The 3,711-nt window shown below is 34.0% G+C and overlaps 1 protein-coding gene across 1 annotated transcript; it reads left to right on the top strand.

Annotated features, from left to right (window-relative positions):
- Positions 1 to 2,926: 2,926 nt before the first annotated feature.
- LOC107816847 (uncharacterized) lies at positions 2,927 to 3,711 on the top strand. Its single transcript, XM_075250900.1, has 2 exons — positions 2,927 to 3,238; positions 3,385 to 3,711. The coding sequence occupies exons 1-2, from the start codon at positions 2,927 to 2,929 to the stop codon at positions 3,709 to 3,711; spliced, it is 639 nt and encodes a 212-aa protein (XP_075107001.1).

Genomic DNA, 3,711 nt, shown 5'->3' with positions numbered 1-3,711 from the left:
CCCGTGATATTATTATTATATTGATATTATTCAAAGTATATTGCTAGCATATACGTTACATAAAAATGAATCTAAATATTAACGTGCCACTAATAATGTAATAAAAAAATAAATAAAAACAACAACAACAATAACCCAGTATAATCTCACTAGTGGGGTCTGGGGAGGGTAGTGTGTACGCAGACCTTACCCCTACCCTGGGGTAGAGAGGATGTTTCCGATAGACCCTTGGCTCCCTCCCTCCAAGAACTCCCCACCTTGCTCTTGGGATGACTCGAACTCACAACCTCTTGGTTGGAAGTGGAGGATGCTCACCACTAGAGCAACCCACTCTTGTCAAAAAAAAGGAAAAACAAAGACTTAGTTAGGACGAGTGGATTGATTTCCTTTCCACCACGGAAAGAACTGAAAGAGAAAGAGATAGACTGAGATCCAGACATCGCCTAAGAGGAATCAGAGGAATACCCCTTCTTTATAAAAGGTTTGGAACCCTTCCTTGAATGAAGAAAGAACTCTTCTTTATATACACAACTAGATGAATAGATTCAACACATCGAATAAAGGAAGTAAGAGGAAGGAAACATCTCTTATCTTGGGAAGTTAGTGTTTTCATGAGAGGAATTGGTGGGTATTATTTCATTAGAATATATAGGTATATAATTTTGCTAGGTTTAAGTTGAATAAAAAGATCCATATATGAAAAGATTCATATTTTTTCATTTATATACACTATTTGAAACTTTATTATCAAAAATGTCCCCGCTTAGATCGGGATTTTGGGATCGCTTATATTTCAGTTAGAGATTTTACTGACGCAATCATCGCACCATAATCAAGGCAACATATTTGTAGAATTCTTCTATTACGCAAATTTTCTCTAGTTATCATCGCACCATAATCAAAGCAACATATCTGTAGTATCCTTATATTCTCTGTTTTTTCTAGTTTTCCATAATTAAAGGTTTTGAAGAAAATAATTGCAAATAATTAGCTACAATTGAATTGAATTTCGCCACATAATGTTAAAATTAGCGATTATACTTCAGCTCAATGGTCGGTGGGATAGCGTTGGGTGATACAAAGATTTTGATGTTGACAGAATTGTAGTCAACGAAGATTCAAATTATAGTAAATTGAATTCCGTAATTACTGAGCATCTAGTGATCGATACCTCTGCAAAAATTATCGAAATCAAATACACCATCAACGAACGTTGTCCTCTAATGGAAATTTGGAACGATATGGGAGTTCGAGTGTATATGGAGACGAAAAATAAAAATAAAAATTTAGGAATGTATCCGTTATGTATAACAATGCGTGATTTTTTGGATTGCAATATGTCTAATGCGAACACAATTACAGGTTTGCTATATTTTTTCTAGTGCTGATGTTTTTTCAATTTCAAGTATTCTACAATTTTACTACAAATTATCTATAATAATACTACATAACAAATGTAGTTCAATTGTTATGTGTCTAAGAGTATTCTGTCAAATACTGAACACATGAATATACAGAGGTCTGAATTACTATACTTTTAATTGAGTGTAGGTCCTTTTGATTATCATAATACTAACGTGGTACAATTGTCAAGCAATTGTAACATAATTAGAGAAGTATCAGGAATAGTGAAGTTGATTGATATGCAAACATATCTGGCAATTGTTGAATATGAATGTATCATCATAACAGAACATACGTCAAATGTAATTGAAGTAGGCCAAGTTTACCAAGACAAGCAAACAATTGTCAGTGTAATGAAGCACTATCCTGTCATAAATAAGTTTCAATTTAGGGTGAAAAGGTCTAGTACAAGAAGATAGGAATATTTTATTTGTCAAATTCATATTGTGTATAACTTGTAGTCTTTTTTTATATAAATTGTTTAAAATAAATTGTTATGCATAAACAACCTCGTATTCTGTAGCTACAATTTGCATAATATTTTTTGAATTATTTTTATGCTGTAGCTACTGCCTCGTATGTGTTGGGGACAATTGTGCGTAGCACTTCAAGTCCATAAGCATAAATGAATCAGTATTGTTCAAGGTTCGAAAATTCAACAACTTGCACACATGCTCTTTGATGGACAACACATATATACAACGCAAACCTACTGCCATGGTAGTTGGCAGCATGGTGATGCCAAAATATGCGGATCCTAAGACAATATACACACCAAAAGACATACAAATTGACATGTCATATCATGGTGCGAACTTAACATACATGCAAGCCCGGGGAGCAAAGGAAAAGGCTTTGAAATTTTTGAGAGGTCATCCTGCTAATTCCTACTTGCCGAGTTATTTGTATATTCTGGAGAAGACTTATCCCGGGTCGGTAGTGAAATTACAGAAGATTGAAGATGACTGTTTCTTGTATGCATTTGTTGCACTTAGTACGTCTATCAAGGGTTGGGAGCATTGTAGGCCAGTTGTAGTAGTCGATGGCATCTTCTTGAAGTAAGCATATTGGGGAATCATGCTAACAGCTAGCATAATGGATGCAGCATGTAATGTAGATTAATTGTAAAAAAAATTATTATAAAGTTATTTTTGAGACTGTATTTTTTATATTTTCAAGTTTTATTACTAAAATTGAATTTATTTTTTCTACCTATGTGATAAGTAGTGTATTATCACTAGCATACACAATTGTTGATTCAGAAAATGACGCATCATGGAGATGGTTTTTTGAGAAATTTAAACATGCATATGGTGAAAATAAAATATGTGTGTTATTTCGGACCGGGATGAGGGTATATTGAAGGCAACATCTACTGTTTATACCGGCATACCATATTTATGCTTGCATGTGGCATATTTGGATAAATATAAGGTCAAAGTTCAAGAAAGGTCATCTAAAATTAAGTGAATTGTACTTTGCCATGACACGATCATACACACATGATAAATTTAATGAAAGAATGTCAAAGATTAAAGAGATCGACACACGTGTTAAAGCATACCTATACGATATTGGCTATCACGGATGGTCTCGGGTACATGCTACAGTAAACAAAACATGGACGATGATATCAAACATTGCAGAGTCATTGAATGCGGTAATCAAATATACAAGAGAGCTGCCCATAGTAGAACTATTAGAGTATATGAGGACTCTTCTTGAACGTTGGACTAATGAAAAGTTATTAAATGCAAAGGGTACGTTCACATACCTTGGAAAAAAATACAACAAAGAGTTGGAGGACAACATAACATTATCGCAGAAGATGATAGTAAGTTATGGACAATAACATCAGATCATTGATTTCATCAAACTAAATATATACTGATAATTGTAGAAATGTTGGTGTATAATTGTAGTTATTTTATTTTGTATATGTTGTTGACAACTTGTTGTGTGTTTATAATAAAATTGTAGGTGAGGGCTTCAACAGATTACGTCCATGCTATGATAGATGGTGTGAAGTGCTTCATTGTTTGCCTTCAAAACAAGAGATGTAGTTGTGGACAATTCCAACTTGATGAATTTTCATGTCCACATGCTTTGGCTGCTTTGAGGCACATGAACAAGTCATATGAAAACTATTGTTCTGCTTATTACACGAAGGAGAGACTTCTACAGACTTATAAAATACCAATAGACCCGCTACCTGATAAAAGCAAATGGAATGTGCCACAACATATAGCTGAAGAAGTTGTAATGCCACCTACTAAGAAAAGGCAGTCAGGGAGACCTAAAAAATAA

The sequence above is a fragment of the Nicotiana tabacum genome, chromosome 4 (assembly GCF_000715075.1).
Source record: "Nicotiana tabacum cultivar K326 chromosome 4, ASM71507v2, whole genome shotgun sequence".
Taxonomy (NCBI): Eukaryota; Viridiplantae; Streptophyta; class Magnoliopsida; order Solanales; family Solanaceae; genus Nicotiana; species Nicotiana tabacum.
This window is presented reverse-complemented; position numbering and strand designations above follow the sequence as displayed.